This window comes from Brassica napus, chromosome C7, assembly GCF_020379485.1.
Source record: "Brassica napus cultivar Da-Ae chromosome C7, Da-Ae, whole genome shotgun sequence".
NCBI lineage: Eukaryota > Viridiplantae > Streptophyta > Magnoliopsida > Brassicales > Brassicaceae > Brassica > Brassica napus.
The window spans coordinates 43196268-43215623 of NC_063450.1; the positions used below are offsets into that span (position 1 = coordinate 43196268).

The window sequence follows — 19356 nt, forward strand, 5'->3', positions numbered from 1 at the left end:
GTTTGAATAGTTTTTGGTTTGATTTTTCTCATATCAATCCATTAGATAATTTTGGTATAAGAGTAAACAACGTGCCAATTGAAATTTCAACAGGATTGTAAAGACGATTCGTATTTTTATTTTGGTTTGGATTCATTCGGTTTAGTTAGAGGATTGATAACTAAGAGAATCAAACCGAGTCAAAACAACATTAATTGGATTCAGGATTGTGACCAGTTTCGATATTAATTAGGGTAAGGGAATCGAACCATATTTACTCTCCTTACTCTTTGTTTTATATGCATCTTTGGTGGATTATTAAGAATCGCTACATAACGCATGAACAAAAGAATAATCTTTTTGTGAAGGAAGAAGAAACCAAGAGAGAAGCAAAGCTCGGCGGCTCAAACTCCGCCAACCAAATACCGAAAATACCCTCTCTTTTTCTAATAATGGGGTTCTTGATTCTGTTTTGAGTTTCTCGTAAAGAGCGAACCAGCTTTAGTTACGCAGACACGTAAGATCTGACAAAGAAATAAAAAATTTCTCAAGATACTTTTCTTTTTCTTAACATCTCTTGCGCCTTCGTTTAAGGGCTTACTGTTCGTTGGTCAGAGTATCGACAAGAAGACGATCAACCTACCTACAATCATCTGAGCTTCACTTTGATCTTTGTTTGACTTCCCGATCAACTTGTAAGCCTTATTCAGATTCTCTCTCTGTTCATTGAACAGAGTCTTGAATCAACTCAATTTATGATTGTTTATCTTTTAACATATTGCATGCAATGATGTTTCCGTAAAGAGAATATGAAAAAGTCAAAACAATGATTCAGCTGATAGTTCTCTTGAGTAATGATCACAGATATTAGTTTTCATATGGAAAATAAAAGAAAATAAATCTTTTTAAGTCTTGAGTTCATAGGATTTTCTAAGTAATTTTGCATCATTTTGAGCTCTGAATTTACAATTTTAATGGGTCAAGGCGTTGACCTTTGCTGAAGATTGATACTTTTGAGTCACAACGCTGTGAACTTCTAGTCTTTGCTCTTGTATATTGCTTAGCTTGATCCAATTTGGTTAATGCGTTGACTATATTAGATTGATCATAAAGATTGACACTACTTTCCCAGAACAGGGCCTGAAGATGAGGCCTGAGTTTCCAGGGCTATGGAAGGTAATAGAGAGCAGACGTCTTCTATGGCTAATGGGACTCACATTTGCTCTCATCGTCACTTTTCAATACATCGAGCTTCCGAACACTATCTCCTCCCTCTTCTCTTCCACCAAGCTTCCCTTCTCAAGAAACTCATCTTCACTCACAAGAGACAGCCAGCATCATAAGAGTAACTTGGCTCCAGCTATGGCACCTAGCTATCCTCAAAAGAACGCTTCTCTGGTGGATGATTCTGGTGGTGGAGATGATGAGGAAGTTGAGGTTGATAAGATCTTTGACAACAATGGAAACGCAACCGCTCCCAACGTTTCACCTTCTCAGGTAAAGGAAAACGCAACCGCTCCCACCGTTTCACCTTCTCAGGTAAAGGAAAACGCAACCGCTCCCGCCGTTTTGCCTTCTCAGGTAAAAGAAAACGCAACCGCACCTGCAGCTAGTGCTAAGCCCCCTGCTGCCTTACCTCTAGTAAAAGAAAACGCAACCGCACCTGTGGCTAGTGCTAAGTCCCCTGCTTCCTTACCAATTCCAAACCCGTCTCCGGTTAAGGACAACGCAACTAGCCATGTAGAGGACAAGAACTCAACTAAAACAGATGTTCCTGGTGCCTCTCCCGTTGTGAGATTTGTTCCTGACGTGAAGAAGTACTCAAAAACGCCTGATTCAAGAGTGATGTCGATATCAGAGATGAGCAAGCAGCTGCGTCGAAACCGTATTACACATAATCGTCTAGCAAAGGTTCATCATCATCATCTTGATTTAAACACATTCTTACATTTCAACTAACAATACCATAACGTGTTTCAGAAACCAAAATGGGTTACTAAACCGGACTTGGAGCTTCTACAAGCAAAGTACGAGATCGAGAACGCACCTATAGATGACAAAGACCCTCTCCTTTACGCACCTCTTTACCGCAACGTCTCCACGTTCAAACGGTGAGTCATCTTCGTTTTTTTTTTACTTTCTTGAAACTGCATCAAAGCTGATATTGAGTTCCTTTAGGAGCTATGAGTTGATGGAGAAGATGTTGAAGGTTTACGTTTACAAAGAAGGAGACAAACCTATCATGCACAGTCCAATACTCAGAGGGATATATGCATCAGAAGGCTGGTTCATGAAACTTATTGAATCCAACAACAACAAGTTTGTCACAAAGGACGCTTCCAAAGCTCATCTTTTCTACTTACCCTTTAGCTCTCGGATGCTAGAGGTCACTCTATACGTGCAAGACTCTCATAGTCACCGCAACCTCGTTCAGTATCTTAAAGACTACATAGACTTCATCTCGGTTAAGTACCCTTTTTGGAACCGAACCTCTGGAGCGGATCATTTCCTTGCAGCTTGCCATGACTGGGTAATGTCAATATTTTGTCACATTTTCTATATAATATTTTTCAGATTATTTTCTAATTAGTTATGGTATTTTTTGTGACATTTTTCAGGCGCCTTCGGAGACACGCAATCACTTCGCAAAGAGTATTAGGGCTTTATGCAACTCTGATGTTAAAGAAGGCTTTGTCTTTGGTAAAGACACGTCATTACCAGAGACATTCGTTAGAGATCCCAAGAAACCACTAAGCAACATCGGCGGCAAATCTGCCTCCCAAAGGCCAACGCTAGCTTTCTTCGCTGGCAAGCCTGACCACGGCTACCTTAGACCGATCCTGCTCTCTTACTGGGGCAACAACAAAGACCCCGACCTAAAAATATTCGGGAGGCTTCCGAGGACCAAAGGAAACAAGAACTACCTCCAGTTCATGAAGACGAGCAAGTACTGTATCTGTGCCAAAGGGTTTGAAGTGAACAGTCCTAGAGTGGTCGAGGCTATATTCTACGACTGTGTTCCGGTTATTATATCTGATAACTTCGTGCCGCCGTTTTTCGAGGTTTTGAACTGGGAGTCGTTTGCGCTATTCGTGGCGGAGAAGGATATACCTAACTTGAAGAAGATTCTGATGTCGGTGTCGGAGCGTAGGTACAGGCAGATGCAGATGAGGGTTAAGAGAGTGCAGAAGCATTTTCTGTGGCATGTTCAGCCTGAGAAGTATGATATGTTTCATATGATTCTTCATTCGGTTTGGTTTAACCGGGTTTTTCAGATTTCTGTTTAGTTAGTTTTGTGATTCATACAATTCATTTGTACATTTCTGTTACACGGATAAATTTCAGTTTACAGATTCCATATCATAAATAAAACTTGTGGTCTCATTTGTACATGTACTGTTAAGTTTGAGATAGTAATTATTCAACCCAAACAAAACAATCTCCGATTACAATCCTAAACAGCGATTCAAGAATCGGTTCTTCTATTACGAATTCTCCATAAGAAAATCTGTCTTAAGACTTAAGTCTCCTTTGCTAATTTTCGGATTGGATAAAAGAAGAATGCACAAAAGAATACATAATATATAATCACTTATAAATGCCTAGTTGTTTGTAAATCCCAAAAACAATGAGCCAGAGTCTTTTCATTCTTTTGTTGACTCGTCTCCTTTAGACGTTCTAGCCTTGGTTCACCACTTCCTCCGACTCCATCACTCTCTTCCCTTGTTTTTTTCTTTGAGTAATACACTTGCAAATGTGTTTCATGTACAATGTGAATCCGGGTTTGACCGGTTTGGGTTGAGTAGATTGAACCGGTATGAATATTAATGATATATAGTATGTGGTTTATATTCAATTCAGGAGCTAAAACAGAGTAGCATGTGAGGAACAAGGAACTGCCATGTTTGCAGAAAACCAATCTCAGTCTATATTTTTTTTTTTCCATCTATTATTATTATTGATGGGTCAAACCTAGAAACCAAACATCACAAAGGCCCAAAGGGCAAACTTAAAAAACGTTATGGGTCAAAGCCCAAACAAACATTAAACCGAACCCGGCGCCCCAAAAACCCGAGGCCACAAACCCAACATCCGAAGCCCACTAGGCTTTCCCCATGCACGTGTCGTCCTGTTAACAGAACCAAAACACGTGTTGGACTCATCACTGATGAGGAACACGTGTTGACGACACCTCCATCTCCCATGTATCGAGATTCATCACCGGAGCCACCGGTGTTCACCGAAGATACACCGGAAAGAACCCCTCACCATGAATCTAACGACCCAAACGAAACCTCCTCCAACGGCGATCAAACTCCGCCCTCAAATCCACCAAATCCTTATATTCTTCTTCTTTTGATGAATTTCGGTGGAGTTATTATCCTATATTCTTCTTCTTTTGATGAATTTATTATTAAGTTTTAGAAGAGTCATATCACCTTCTTGGGAGAAAAGCTATACAGAGAAAAGGGCAATAAATGGCGATGGCGATGTTTGACGTTACGGGAGACATGTTTCTTTTCAATATGTTTTGTCTGTCTCTTACGTAAAATAAATAAACCTTATCATTTCCAATTTTTCAGCTGTTTTTACTTTTCACCAAGCAAATTTTCAATATGTTTTCACTAAGTGTTCGAATGGAACGGTGGGACAAAAGCAGATCTTCCGCACAAATAACTCTCCTACACTTAAATCATCATTCACATTTTTCTGTTTTTAAAAGCAGTTCAAACGGAAGATCTGCATGCAATTCAATATTTTTGTCCTTTTGTGGAAAAAACGGAAGATCTGCATGCAGATCTCATCCGCTAACATTTGGTGGCGTTGATCTGTTTTTTTTTTCTTTTTTTTTACCAATAAATTATTTTGTTACAAACACTTAACTTAAAATATATTTATCTGATTTTATAAATAATGAACGATGCTTAGCTCAAACTATATAGTTCACATTAATACTATTATTGTCATTTTAAAATTATAAACATGATGTCCAATCACCGACAAAACACAACATTTTTTGAAGAAGAAAATATATAAATCTTCCTACATAAATGTCGGCACGGATAAGTAATTAATATTTTTTTTGTTTTAAACTAATTAATATATAGGTAAATAATTGAAATTTTGTAAATCTATCGAGAGAAGACAAGTCTAGTATTTTCAGTGATCTAAGTGTAACGTTTAACTTTTCACTAAATTTTTTTTTTTTTAATATTTAACTTAAGTAATATTGTTTCTAACTCTTATTTGTGACCTACACTTGAACCGTATTGAAACTATCATATTTCAAATGGCTAACATGCGGTTCAAATAGCTTATAATGTATTACAAAAAAATGAAAAAAAAATAAATCAACTGTAATAAAGCTGCTTTTTTGTATGAATAACATAAAGTACTGACTGTAGAACGACTTTTACTACAGTGCCACTGCTGTACTGCAGCGCATTTTGTCTGCTCACCATTCACAACCGGAGTCCTAACCTTAAAATTAGGAAGAATTATAAATTAAATGAATATAATAGGCTGCTCATGTTGTCTTTCATATTTCATTTTCATAGGTTTTTAATTTATTTACCGAACTGCATTATTTTGACGTACCATAGGAAACTCTTGTTTAAAAATCGACTCATCAAGTAACCGTTTTTGGTCCCAGAATTGAAGAAGATGACGACAGCAGTCTGGTTTAATTATTACAGGTAAAATATCCATACCGATAGACGTGTCTACTCTTTTAACACAAAAAGATAGACGAGTAGTCGTCGACATAGTTGATAGTTCGGCTACACAAAACAATTGTACTGCTTAATGTATCAAACATATGGCAGTATTTGCAACCAACCAAGATGTTGGTGGCCTAGTAATAACACAAATGGGTTGGTTCTATTGTGTCATGGGTTTAAACTATTTTTGGTATAGAAAGTTATTTTTCAAATTAAAATATCTAAATACTTACTTGAATCTACGAGAGATTATGGACCTAAAGTTTGAATCTTACACTATTAAAAAAAAAGTATTTGCAACCAGTGGCAAGATAACTATGATTCGGTGTATTCTTAAGGAAAATACCTTTTTTTACCTGAAATGTCGTATATAAATTTTAATGGTTCACCCCAACATTGTGTGCTATCGTAAGTAAGTTGAATTTGAAAAGATAATAATTATGAAAATATTACCCATTGGAAAATCATTTTCCCTTTTTCATACCATCATTACAGTCTGAATTTAAAACATTACTTTAGACGTCTTTCTCAAAAAAAAAAACATTACTTTAGACGCTACAATCTGTATGGTGTCTTTACTGATAATTACCTAATTTGTGATATATTGATGTTCAGTCGTTATCACTTATTTCCATAATCAACCATAGAGAGACATATGAATCAAGAAGATATACCACATAAAATTAGAGAAAGAAATGCAGTACAACAAGATATAGAAAATGGTGGTCCAAATTTGAATAATTTCGTAGAAACATAAACGAAACTGACGGGATGAGTCAGCTCTACTGGTTAAAGTCTTGGGGGCCAATTGTCATGCTTCCGGGTTCGACGCCAGCCGGAGGCGAACTGCTCATCCATGTCACGAAGCGGGTACTGGACCTTCGGGCTCAGGACATACCCTCCCGGGTGAAGCCGGCCCGCTGCCTGACCGAGCCCAGGGAATGACCCGCGAAGCGGGGAACCCTGGATTACTGTAATGGTTTGTAAAGTATGAATAGAAGTCTCATTGATCTCTGAGCAAGAGGCTCGGTATTTATACATGTAAGTCTTAACATGATAAGGACAAATAAAGATAACTTAGAAACATCATTATCATGAAATATAGAATTATCCTAATCTAAGTAGGAGTTATCTCATTACTCCCCCTCAAGTTGGAAGTGTGAGATTGCGAACAGCCAACTTGGACAACAATTCTTCAAAGAGAGGGCGAGGAAGTGACTTAGTAAGAATATCAGCTAGCTGATTGCGTGACGAGACATGCTCTGTGGCGATAAGCTTTGCCTTGAGTGCATCCCGAACATGATGACAATTCCTCTCAATGTGTTTAGTACGTTCATGAAAAACTGGATTGGAAGCAATGTAGAGAGCAGATTTACTGTCACAAAAGAGACACATAGGATCAGGATGAGAGAGACCAAACGATAAGAAAAGACCTTTCATCCATTTCAGTTCCTTAACCGTATCAGACATGGCCCTGTATTCAGCCTCGGCAGAAGAAAGCGCCACTGCATCTTGTTTCTTAGTCCTCCAGGAAACAGGCGAATCACCTAGAAAGACAATGTAGGCAGAAAAGAACGACGACTAAGAGGACAACCCGACCAGTCAGCGTCACAAAATGCACTAATACGAAGTTGATCATCAGCTTTGAAGAAGATGCCTTGGCCTGGACTTCCTTTCAGGTAGCATACAACTCGGATTGCAGCATCCCAGTGTGGGAGAAGTGGCTTCTGCATGAATTGGGCTAGTATATGAACCGAGTACGCAAGATCAGGCCGAGTGTTAGTGAGATAAATTAAGCGACCTACAAGGCGTCGGTATTGTTGCGCGTTTGCCAAAGGACCCTCAGCCTTGGCGAGCTTATGATTAAGCTCCATTGGTACCGGAGATGGCTTAGATGCAAGGAGACCAGTCTCGGCGATAATATCAAGAGCATACTTGCGCTGTGACAAGTAAAAACCAGAGTTGCTGCGAGCAACTTCCAGACCAAGAAAGTATTTTAACTTGCCAAGATCCTTCATTCGAAAGCATTTGTGGAGGTAGTCTTTGAAGTCTTGAAGAGATTGTGTATCATTGCAAGCGATGATGAAGTCATCAACATAAACCAATATGTGAATACAGATAGACCCACGGACTTTAGAGAATAAGGATTGATCCGCGTAGTCATGTGAGAACCCAAACCGTAGAAGGGCGTTTGTGAGCTTGGCATACCAGCAGCGAGGGGCTTGACGAAGCCCATACAAAGACTTCTTAAGACGACAGACTTTGTTCGGATCCGCGCTTTTATATCCTTGAGGAAGCTTCATATATATTTCTTCATCAAGATCCCCATGCAAGAAAGCATTGCTAACATCCATCTGATGCACAAGCCAATTTTTTACTGCTGCCACTTTTAGAATAAATCGAACTGTAGTTAATTTCGCTACCGGAGCAAAAGTTTCATTGAAGTCATCACCCTCTATCTGATTATTTCCAAGGACGACCAGTCGAGCTTTGTGGAGAAGATGATTCCCATCAGCATCATATTTGTCGGAGAAAAGCCACATATTACCAAGAGCTTTGCGGCCAGGAGGGAGGTCTGTGACGTCCCATGTATCAGTGTCCTCAAACGCATTGACTTCTTTGGAAATAGCATCACGCCAGACTTTTTGTTGTGCTGCTTCTTTATACGACCGAGGAACCGCACTCGTAACAATGGCGGCCATAAAGGCACGATGACCATCTGAAGAGACATGGTCAGATAAATAGCTAGAAATAGGATACGGAGTGATACCTGAGGATGTTCGCAGAAGACACTGATCAGTCGTGGGAAGAGAAAGAGAGGGTTTATTATCAACGTGTGCTGAGTGTGTGACATAATTCTTTAGAAGAACAGAAGGTGTCTTCACTCGCTGACCACGACCAAGAATCTCAGGTATCCCTGGAGAAGAAGGTTCCGGAGGAGAACTGATGCGAGGTTCCTGAGGTGTCGGAGAAGGAGGTGCTGTGTTATCGGGTATAGTTATCGCAGTAGGTGCTGATGGCAGTTCCGGTGGAGAGCTCATAACGGGCTCAGACTGAGTACTAGGAATAGAAATTGCAAAAGTAGGTTCTGTGAGAGGAGGAGTTGTTGCAGTCGTGGGAAAAGAAGTGCTCCCCCTTGATGCAGTAGCAGGAAGTAACCAATCATCAATAGCCGGATCATAAGAGTTTGTTGGTGGCGTCACATACTCCTCTGTTCCAACACCAGGAAATTTAGATTCTGAGAATGCTACATCGCGACTAGAGAAGAATTCCCGAGAGTCAAGATCATACAGACACCAGGCTTTCTTGCCAAAAGGGTAACCTACGAAAATGCATCGTCTGCTGTGATCAGCAAACTTATCTCTGTCTCTAGACTTGCGGTGTGCGTAACATAGACAGCCAAAGACGCAAAGTTGATCAAGATCAGGTTTCTTGCCAAACAGGAGCTCATAAGGAGTGCGACCGTCAAGGACTTGAGATGGTGTGTAATTAATCAGATGTGAGGCAGTGAGGATGCTTTCTCCCCAGAAAGTAGATGGAAGTCGGGCTTAAAATAGACATGCTCTTGCAACGTTTAACAAGTGACGATGCTTGCGCTCGACCCTACCATTTTGTTGAGGTGTATCAACGCAGGAGGTCTGATGCTCAACACCAATTTTACGGAAGAAGGATGACAGCACCATGAATTCAGATCCATTGTCGGTTCTGATCTTTTTAACAGATTTCCCAAACTGTTTCTCACACATAACAAAGAATTCCTGTAGTAAGGTTGCGACTTCTGATTTTTCAAGCATAAGATATGTCCAGACAGCTCTAGAGTAGTCATCAACTATGGTAAGAAAATATTTTGCGCCAGATGAGGAAGGTGTACGATAAGGACCCCAGACATCACAATGAATCAAAGAAAAAATATCAGAAGCTTTATTAGAACTGTCATGAAAAACACTGCGGGTTTGCTTAGCCCGAAAACAAATCTCACAAGATGTTGTTTGGTGTGAATCAAAAGACAACTTGTCTAAAATAGGTAAAAACGATAACACTTTATAGGAAGGGTGTCCCAGCCGTCGGTGCCACAATTCTGATGTAGAGGAGTTCTTGTATGCAGACTTATGAACACTAGCAGCCACAACTCCCGTGAAATAATAAACCCCCTCTCGTTCTTCACCCGTTCCAATCAGGGTCTTCGTAAAACGGTTCTGCAAGACACACAAAGTATCAGTAAAAATAGCTATGCAACCGGTTTGTTTTAGTAAGCAAGACACTGAGATTAAGGTGCAGGTGAAATCCGGGACATATAGAACATCTTTCAAACTGTAATCACGGCTGAGCACAAGTGTGCCCTTCTTGAGAGCTTGTGAAAAACGACCATCTGGGAACTTGACCGAAGAGGGTACGACGTCTGAGACATCACTTAAAAGCGATAGATTCCCTGTCATATGATGAGAAGCACCAGTGTCGATTATGATATCAGAAAATTTTGTTTTACCAGCCAATCTTTCAGATGATATGTTCGAACGAGAGGACTGCAATAGCTGAATGATCTGAGCGATCTGATCGTTGTTGATGGTTGATGATGTTGCATTATTGGTTGTTGCTCGAGTTGTATTGGAACGACCCCCACGACCTCGATTGTTAGAAAAGCGTCCTCCACGACCTCGCTGAGTATATGATCCTCCACCTGAGTTGTTCCTTGGTTGCTCATTCCACCACTCTGGGAAACCATGTAACAGAAAGCATTCTGATTTCTCATGACCGGTACGAGAGCAATGAGTACATACTCTGTTAGGATCACGACTGCGAACCACTGCAGCCTGGAGAGGATCTGGTTTTGATGAAGATGATGAAGTTAAATCCGTTTGAGTAGAGAATCCAATGGCCTCTGTTTTTGTCTCTGCAGGTCGGGAGTTGTTGTGTTGTTCTTCTCTGATCACGCGAGAATAAACTTTGTTGATATCTGGTAACGGATCCTCGTCTATTATTTGTGAGCGCATGTTACGGAAACGTGATTCATCAAGGCCAAACAGAAATTTGTGTACTCGGATTTCGTCTCTTTCTTTTTCTATATCTGTCGCTGCTTCACAAGTACACGCTCGCGTTGTCGTTAAATTATCAAGTTCCTCCCAGAGTTTAGTCAAGCGACCATAGTATTCGATAACACTCTGTCCAGTCTGTTGACATGTGTTGATAGAATCTCGGACTTGATGTATACGTACGCCGTTTTTGACAGAGAAGCGGCGTTGTAGGTTTTCCTATAATTTGTGAGCCTCAGGGACAAACATCACGGTTGATCTTATCTTTGGATCGATGGAGGTTCGAATCCATCCTACCAGCATGGAATTTGTTGCCAACCAGCGAGTAAGGTCTGGTTCCGTCGTCGGTTTTGCGATGGTACCATTGATAAAGCCTAGCTTCTGTTTTGCTTGGATTGAATTTGATAATTCCGTAGCCCACTCAGTATAGTTATCTCTTTTAAGTAGAACAGAGGTGATAAGAGCCCCCGGATTATCCGAAGGATGAAGATAGTATGGAGAGGTTCTGGCAGCCTCTATGATGGCGCCTTGAGATGCCAATGCTGGATTATCGACCATGTTTCTTTCGAAACAGGTTTTAGTAGAAAAAAAAATTTAAGAATTAGAGCAGGTCAAGATCTTCCGCTCTGATACCATGTAATGGTTTGTAAAGTATGAATAGAAGTCTCATTGATCTCTGAGCAAGAGATTCGGTATTTATACATGTAAGTCCTAACATGATAAGGACAAATAAAGATAACTTAGAAACATCATTATCATGAAATATAGAATTATCCTAATCTAAGTAGGAGTTATCTCATTAATTACCAAAAAAAAAAAAAAAACATAAACGAAACTGCTCACTGATTAATATGGTCGACAATGAATTAGTCCTTTTATGTTCTGCCCCCGAAGTTTTAAACCCATTATCATATAGTAAGTGACTATTGCATGCTTATAAATGATGAACTTAGATAACAGGGAGGAAAAGTTTCATCTTCTCACATGATTTTCCAATGAGACTTCTATCAAAAATATCATCCACGATATGTTTTCTCACATGATTTTCCAATGAGACTTCTATCAAAAATATCATCCACGATATGTTGAGCAATTCTTCATTTAATCTCATGCTTTAAAATTATTGCTGGTGGTTTAGCTAAATCTCCTCTTATACGTCCGTCTTCTTTTTCTTGTGTGGAGGTTTAAACTCTTGTTTTAACTACATGAATAAAAGTTTTAACATAAAAAATGACATGGATTAAAAAAGCAATTTCTTTATTTCAAATGAAAAATCGTTTTATGTTCGTTTGTTTGTGTATTTTCAGATGTCATCTGAGTGTAAGTTTAAGTTAATAATATAATAAAATACAATAGAAAGTCAAGAGCCAAACTTATTTTGGTAAAGCATAATAGATTTCTTATAGGTGAAAATATTAAAACCTTTTCTCAAAAAGATATTATTAAAACCATAATTTGAAACCGATGGAATAATAATGCATAAGATTCGACAACAATAACTAAGTAGGCTCCAAAAACATGACATTAAATAAAGCTGGACACACATTAACGATACTGAAACTAGTTACTGCGAACAATTCTTTGGATCACAATTATCCCTTGTTCTTCCGTTTATAATACCAACGACAGACAATAACATCGGTCGGTGAGTTCCTGTAGAATAATGTCGACAAATTGCAATAATTGAGTTCTACTGTTGCATGCATATACATAAACATTATTTTGAGTATGAATGGGACCAAAACGACAACGATACGCGCGTTTCGTTGACTCCTTACATCTCCTATGTAAGAAAAGCAAAAACTTATGGGCATGCCCTACATTTCCAGATGTCTCTCTTGGACCATTTGTTTGCCAATTAAATCATACAACTTGGCTCTTTTTCCAATGACTCCATCGATAAGCTTTTTTCTCCCGTCGACACAAAAAATGCCTTTTCTCTTTTCTTTGTTCTTTTTTCTTAACATTTTTCCCGTATATTATGTTCTCATAATCATAGATTTTCAAAATATTACTATTATCTGTATAAACGAGAAACTCTAACCGCATGCAGTCTAATTGCCTCTGCGAAAAAAAGTTTTATGTTATTTTAAGGTTTAGAACTCAACACAATGTAACAATTGGAAAAGAGACATGCATATAAGCTCATGACTTTAAATAACAAGAAAACAATACAATAACATCTTAGCAGTGAGGTACACAATTTTTATGTTGCATGTTTAAACAAAAAAAACTTTTAGGCGAAAACAGTATAATGCTACATTTGATTCGACACGTTTGAGTCGATAGTCAAATTTGTTTAGATTTTAGAAAGATCGGTTCTCAGAATCTGAATGTAGAAAGCGTTGCATGATGTATATATCTAGGAACTTCGGCAAACGCGCTAGTTTATCCAAGTGTGTGATTTGTCTTATCCAAATGCTAAAAATTCAGCCACACCAATTCTTGTATAATTCCCTAGTCACTAATTAATGAGAGTTAGGATTTGGAATGATTCATTCTAAAATTTAGGTAAATACATTGATCTTGTAGTTTTTTTTTAGTTTATTCTATTTCAGTGCCTAGAGCATGTAACATGATAACATGACTCTCATTAACTGTTGAATGTAAATAGTTTAGTTTATTATGGGTAAGAGAAATTTACTTTTCTTTTGCTTGGGGTTGATTTTTTGAACTTGCTCTTTCTCCTTGAGAATCATAATATTAGGGATCATAAGTCGATACGTTGCATGTGTTATCCTAAGACTATGGCCACTAATTGAAGGTGAAACACATTGAGAAATTATAATGTTGTTTTTAGGAACTTCATAATTTGTTTTGAACACGTTGCTCAATAGTAATCTCTAGTTATAAAGAGAGTTAGGAGATTATGATTTTGTTTGGTAGTTAATTCAAGCACAATAATAGCAGCTTGAAAATCATGTTTAGTTAAACTCTCTTTGTCCATAGAATAAAACCATATATAGCATCCTTAAATAGCTAAATATCATTTTCCGTCTAATTTAGTAAGTGGAGAACACTTAATAAAATTCCTAGAATATGAACATTTATATCCCGGGTTCTAGACGTTTTCAGTCACACCACCTATCTTTATGACCTTATTGTATACGTTGAGTAGCTTCAGAGTATTAGCATTGGTGAGTAAGTCTTAATAAATATTTTATCAATAAATTAAATAGAATAACCACACAAGCGTGATCGAGCGGCACAATGGATTCAAAAAGCGTTAAGCACTTTGAATTAGAAATCTACCATTTTAGATATCCGTATGTGTGGTAACTACTTCTCATTTCGAATAACTGGATTTGCTTGGCGCCGGCTGACAGGCCTCCAAGTAATTTTGGTCCGCCAGATTATAAAAAAATAAATAAGAAAATAGAAAATAAAATAAAAGTATGAGATCATATTAAAGATAATAACATTTGTAAAAGACTTTCAATAATTGATAATAATTTAATGACTAATTCTTTAAGTCAAAATATAGTTTTTTTTTTGTAAAGATCAAAATATATTGTTAATTTTTAATGAATCGTTCATCAATATTTATGCTCTTTGACAACTATTTTTTCTTGTGATCGATCCCCGAATATTTTCGCTAAGAAATATAAGATTCGATTATCAAGTTTGCTTTCCAAAGACATATAGGCTCCAAATGTTTAGTGCGGTCCGGACGGGACAAAGTATGAAACGTCATTTGGTTACCATTCAAACAAACTTTAGTATTGTGGTTTTAATTAAAATAAAAAAAAATACAAACGAACATAGCTTTTTGATAAACGGCACCCAAAAATAAGAAGAAGGATAGGTGTGGTTACATCACTGCTGTTTACTTATTTTATTTTTATTTTTATTTCATGTAAAATGTGTAGTATACTTTTTATATGTTTATTTGTTTTATTATACTATCCTATTTCTAAAGGAAAACAGTATAATTTTACAAATACATAAATGGTAATGTATATATTTTCTATTAGTTACATATACTTTCTACGATTAATGTCTTATAAAATTTATTACATACTTATTATAATATGATTGACTTATAAAATGAACCTAACTTATGATAATTTTTTGTTATTCTTTTTACGTGCCTCACATTATAATATGTATCTTATTTTAAGGGCAATAATCTTTATAATATACTGCATTCTTTCTTTAAAGATAGATATTTTATTGTTTTCACATATATTAAAAACACATTAAATCACTATCATAAATATATTATTTCTACAATTTTTAATTTTCAAGATAATTAGTGAGTAATAACATATTAAATTTCATATTTGATATATATAATATTTTTAAACTAATATATATGTATACATATATAAAATAATATTAGTTTTAATGATTTTTCAGTTTATAAAATATAAATATATTATGTATCCCGCAGTTACACTATTCATTACACATGTTACCATTCACATTTTGTTTTAAACCATTTATTTAGACGAAACGCACTTGTCCCGCAGTATGCGTTTTTCTAACACAAACCACACTTAAATCGCACCGCACTAATCAATCTGCTTGTCCCACCCCGCTCAACCCGATGTTAGCCATAATATGAAACCATCAACGACTAGACACTTTTATTATGTTTTGACCATCCACCAAATGATTAGCGCGCGGCTTACAACTTTCAGAACTTTAATTTAATTGCCATAGCAAATTTAAAAATGCATGTATGCATATTGAACGTACGGTTAAACGCACAACGTCGTTCCGTGCTGCCACTTGATTTAGTATAATTATTGTTCGTATTCAAATTTGTAACTAACTTCTTCTTTCTTCACTGGAATTTGTCTTTAACCTGAATGTTAGACTATTTCCAAAGCATACAAAAACTTATGTAGAATACAATATAAATATATAGAGATAAATTAAACAAAAAAATTGTACAAAAAAATCGAATATATAAGCTGTCATATTTGGAATCATTCTCAAAGTTAATCCTGCCACGACCCAAGAACAAATTTAGAGACTTGAGTTCACATGTGTGACAAAAGGTTTATCATGAACTATTAAATTGTGGCTTCTAACCGTTCTTTTGGTACACCAATTATAATTTATAATTAGCTTTACATGGATGTTAATGCTACACACCAGAATCAAATTGTCCAACCCATTAAAAACAATAATCAGAGGTGGTCAACCAGTTGACTACAAATATATAAATATTGTTTACAGTTTTTTGGTGTTAGATCATTACAATGGAATACATGTTTAAGTATTTAAGACATTAACTAATTCTAAAATTTTGAACAAAAGTTTAATGCTGTAATTTCTCTCTTTAGCTATATTGGTCGGTCGGCCAAATTGAGCAAAAGACTGCACAATTTTACGATCTCGAATCTAATTAAGCTTTAAACTTTAAATTTATCTGAATCCTCTTAATTGTATATTTGGGGTACCTCATATGCATATATACAAACATATATATGATTGACGAAAAATATTTATGTTTTTATATGTAGATAATGTTTCTGTAGTGACAAACATGATGATGCTGAGATCACGACCAGAGATAATTGAACAGTGAATTTGAGATGAAAACTTAAAATAACTAGAAACAGTTGATATACCATTTTCAACACGAAGGGGGAAATTAATAAAAGTCTAATAAATAGTCGCGATCGTGTTTATATATAATTAAAGATTTATTCAGTCGGCATTCGGCACTACACTACACAAGTTAATTTGTCTCATTATATCAATAATTTATCTCATTATATCGATGTTGTCTTAAATTCTAAAGGGAACTTTTATTCATTTTTATATTAAGATTTAATCTAAAGGAAACAATAATTTGCTTTGAGAAATCAGAAAGAGATCATTAGTTGCATATTAGATCCTATTCTCGTACGTAATTGCATTTGTTCTGAAATTGTTTTCTTTAATTTCAAAACTAAAACTTTTTTTTTTAAAGAAACATTAGGGCAGGGTAATAGAATAGCATTATAGTATTACTAAAACAGCAGAACCACTTTAACTAAGTAGGATTTCTTAACGAATAATCACAGAGTGGTGAAAATAGTTTTAATAGATTAATTATGTTATCCATGTATATACCGGTTATCGAATCTGTACATTGAGTCTGTTTAGATTGGTTTAGTGGTTAAGGCTTCTGGTTAGCCTGATCGAGTCATGTATATAAACCAGTCCCATCGTACATTTCATTAATTAATGTGAATGAATATATTTACTAATAAATGATGTATTATTTTATAACTATATGTTAAAACTTAACATATAGATCATGATAAATGGAGTTCTAATTTTCATAGTTTTATATTTAACAATTTAATTATGATATTCTTACTATTCATAATATTCATCACATGAGAAAATCGTTTTCCAATGTTTTAAATGATAATTTCAGATGAGAAAACTCTCTTCATCTTTAGAACATACATCGTTGTTTTGCTCAAAAGTTTCCACAATAAAACACATCTCTTACTCTCAGTAGTAAAGAAAAACAAATCGGAAGAAAGAAACAAGTAAAAAATATTATTCTCTTAAAGTATTCATTTTTTTGGGTAAAGGCAAATAGGATTATGCTGTTGTCATGATTAATAAAAATACGTACGGGTCTTTTAAGGGCATCTAAATCAAATTTAGCCCCGTGGGTCCTTTCTTATTTTACTTGCCTAGTGAAATATTGTCGCATATCTTCCTATTCACCCCTACCACAACCCCAAAGCAATTGTTGCATATAAATAAGAGAGTTGATTGAGGAATGAAGACAAATACCCATCAAGCTATGTCTCTCACTTTCCTTCATTAACTCATTTCCAAAAATAATATATTTTGTAAAATTCTCAAACTTTTTTTCTTTAACTTCATTCCTTTTCACTACCAAAAACCTCCAAATCCAAAAAAGACAGTGGTTAATGTGCCATTGGTGTTTTTGGTATATAGCTCTTGTTAAAAGTAAGATCACCAATGACGGCATTAGAGAGTACGTTCAAGAACTCGGTGACTAACTCAGTGAGTCAAGAAAACAAGAAAGAGAAGACTAATCTTGTTAGAGATTCCGGTAAGCATCCGGTTTATCGAGGTGTCCGAAAGAGGAACTGGGGAAAATGGGTGTCCGAGATAAGAGAGCCGAGGAAGAAATCTCGTATCTGGCTAGGAACGTTTCCTTCACCAGAGATGGCGGCGCGTGCACACGACGTAGCCGCTCTGAGCATCAAAGGAGCCTCCACGATACTCAACTTCCCTGACCTCGCCGGTTCTTTCCCACGGCCAAGCTCTCTCAGCCCTCGAGACATCCAAGCCGCAGCTCTCAAAGCTGCACACATGGAGATCATCATGACCACCACCTCACAGTCTTCTACTTCTTCTTCATCTTTTACGTTTTCGTCCTCACAGTCTACCTCTTCGCTGGAGTCTCCTGTGTCTTCTTCAGGGACAGGCTCTGAGGAGCTAGGGGAGATTGTTGAGCTGCCGAGTTTAGGATCGAGCTATGATGGCACGACTCAGCTAAGTAACGAGTTCATTTTCTCTGACCCGGCAGACTTTTGGGTTTATCCACCTCAACAGTTGTTAGAAGGTGATTATGAGATGTTTCCTGGCTCATTTTCACAGGATTGGGATCTTTCAGGACTGTTTAATTATTAAGTTATAATCGTATAAAAACCTGCTTGTAATGATGTGTTCATTAACTACGTTTTAGCGAACCCTATATTTTGTGGTGGGGTGAGTTTAGGGTTAATTGTCTTTGATCCTCTTTTCTCAACTTGCGTGTTTGTGTGTGTGTGTGTGTGAGATAAAGAGAGAGAGAGAGGGCGCGTGTTTCATATATGAATACTTGTACATAATTTTCGTTTTTTAAGTCACTGTGGAAATTTTGTAAAATAAATAATATTGGACTAATAGCCAATAGAAGACATTGACCATTCTATTCGAGTGCATGTGTTGATTCGAGATGGTCATTATTCCTTTTCTCTAATGCAAATTATTTAAACATTTCTTCTCATTAAGCATAAACTAATCCTGACCAATCGTTATTTGCTTACATTCTTTTCAACTATCAGTATAATTATATGATGGTGTTTTGTATATATCTGGCGATAAATATTAAGATAATTATAAGCATTTAAAGAAATACTTTGTGTTGTTTATTAGAATAGCAAATGCCAGAGTATTTATACAAGAGAATAAGCCTATAACGATAAGAACTAGAATTAAACCATGATTATCTAAATATAGTTAAGATTTATCCTAATACTCCCCTTCAAGTTGGAATTGTGAGATTTCGAACCGCCAACTTGGACATAAGATTCTCAAATTAAGGACGAGGTAAGGCCTTAGTAAGAACATCCGCCAACTGATTATTGGAAGTAACATGCTCAGTAGTGATCATCTTGGCCTTGACAGCGTCACATACATGATGACAATCCCTCTCAATGTGTTTAGTACGCTCATGAAACACTGGATTGGCAGCAATGTGTAAGGCACACTTGTTATCACAAAATAGTTTCATCGGAGTAGAATGATCAAAACCAAACGACCCTAGCAAACCTGTTAACCACTTTAACTCCTTGAGAGCTTCCGACATAGCTTGATATTCAGCTTCTGCTGATGAAAGAGATACAATATCTTTCTTCTTTGTTCTCCATGACACC

The 19356-nt window shown here is 36.7% G+C and overlaps 2 protein-coding genes across 4 annotated transcripts; both read left to right on the forward strand.

Moving 5' to 3' along the window:
• The first annotated feature begins 294 nt into the window (after positions 1 to 294).
• LOC106348760 (probable glycosyltransferase At3g07620) lies at positions 295 to 3369 on the forward strand. 3 transcript variants are annotated; one of them, XM_022706482.2, is made up of 6 exons: positions 295 to 496; positions 574 to 674; positions 1117 to 1890; positions 1960 to 2090; positions 2158 to 2509; positions 2598 to 3369. In XM_022706482.2, the coding sequence occupies exons 3-6, from the start codon at positions 1126 to 1128 to the stop codon at positions 3264 to 3266; spliced, it is 1917 nt and encodes a 638-aa protein (XP_022562203.1). In that variant the 5' UTR covers positions 295 to 496; positions 574 to 674; positions 1117 to 1125; the 3' UTR covers positions 3267 to 3369. The 3 variants fall into 3 exon arrangements, with proteins under 3 accessions (XP_022562203.1, XP_022562202.1, XP_013644016.1); XM_022706481.2 differs by having other exon boundaries at positions 296 to 496; positions 1112 to 1890; XM_013788562.3 differs by having other exon boundaries at positions 312 to 674; positions 1112 to 1890.
• A 14092-nt stretch (positions 3370 to 17461) lies between these two features.
• LOC106348761 (ethylene-responsive transcription factor TINY) lies at positions 17462 to 18697 on the forward strand. Its single transcript, XM_013788565.3, has one exon. It carries the CDS (start codon positions 17672 to 17674, stop codon positions 18347 to 18349), a length of 678 nt encoding a protein of 225 aa, XP_013644019.1. The 5' UTR covers positions 17462 to 17671; the 3' UTR covers positions 18350 to 18697.
• The last annotated feature ends 659 nt before the right edge of the window (positions 18698 to 19356 follow it).

Excerpts from the sequence above, each read along its gene's own strand:
- LOC106348760 (XM_022706482.2), top strand. The coding sequence starts at position 1,126 with ATGAGGCCTGAGTTTCCAGGGCTATGGAAGGTAATAGAGAGCAGACGT. Across the intron at positions 1,891-1,959 it reads CACATAATCGTCTAGCAAAG|AAACCAAAATGGGTTACTAA; the intron begins GTTCATCATCAT and ends AACGTGTTTCAG. Across the intron at positions 2,091-2,157 it reads AACGTCTCCACGTTCAAACG|GAGCTATGAGTTGATGGAGA; the intron begins GTGAGTCATCTT and ends GAGTTCCTTTAG.
- LOC106348761 (XM_013788565.3), top strand. The coding sequence starts at position 17,672 with ATGACGGCATTAGAGAGTACGTTCAAGAACTCGGTGACTAACTCAGTG.